General features: G+C 68.1%; 1 protein-coding gene across 1 annotated transcript in view; it reads right to left on the bottom strand.

Annotated features, from left to right (window-relative positions):
* MED15 (mediator complex subunit 15) overlaps nucleotides 1-759 on the bottom strand; it is a 28,646-nt gene that overhangs the window by 3,886 nt on the left and 24,001 nt on the right. Inside the window, exon 12 of the mRNA XM_010851524.1 lies at nucleotides 379-552. Within this exon, the coding sequence (XP_010849826.1) occupies nucleotides 379-552 (174 nt within the window). The remainder of the gene's footprint in view (nucleotides 1-378; nucleotides 553-759) is intronic.

Below are 759 nucleotides of genomic sequence, written 5' to 3'. Positions count from 1 at the left end.
CTGCAGCGGTGATGCTGGCAGTCTGCTTCACACGAGGTCACGTGTGGGTGAGCCGAGGAGGACGGGGAGGTCACAGAGCCCCTCCAAAGGCTGTGGGAACCCCATCAGCACGCTCCCCCAGACTCGAGCCACAGGGCCAGGCTGGACGCTAAGGGACACGCGGCATCCCGGCCCAAACACGGCGCTCGGCTGACACGGCCACGGGAGGGGGGTGGTGCGCAGAAGCCCGTGGGCCCACGGGTCTCACCACGGCACACCTGCTGAGTCAATGCCCTCCTGAGCCGCTGTGGGCGGGAGACAAGAAGAAGCAAGACCATGTCTGGACACAGGCTGGGGGGCGAGGGGGCCTGTGGAGAAGTCACAAGGCCTGGCCCCCACCCCAGACACCAAAGAGACTGTGGCCGCTCCTGGGCAAGGCCGGGAGGCCCTTCCGTCCATAGACATCGATGTGCAGGGGGTGGGCACCCAGGGGTGAGTCCTGGAAGTCAGGGCTGACTGCTGGAGGACGCCTCCTGGTCTCTGGAGCAACGGCCCCCAGCTCCATGCTCCGAGCTGAGGCGGGAAGAGAGCACGTGGCCCCCGCCCCCCACCCCATCACACGCTGGGGAAGGAGGCAAGAGGGAAGACCTGGGGCGGTGTGGGGTGGGCATGGCACGTGCCCTGTGCAGCTCAAACCCAGACACACTGGCGGAGCTGCCCCGAGAACCCCGGGACCGGCCCGATCCAGCCAGAAGCCCGCTGTCCACGGGGGACGGGCAC

This window comes from Bison bison, unplaced genomic scaffold, assembly GCF_000754665.1.
Source record: "Bison bison bison isolate TAMUID 2011002044 unplaced genomic scaffold, Bison_UMD1.0 scf7180017851776, whole genome shotgun sequence".
NCBI classification, from domain to species: Eukaryota; Metazoa; Chordata; class Mammalia; order Artiodactyla; family Bovidae; genus Bison; species Bison bison.
The sequence above is the reverse complement of the archived record's forward strand: the minus strand, read 5'-3'. Positions and strand labels throughout refer to the sequence as shown.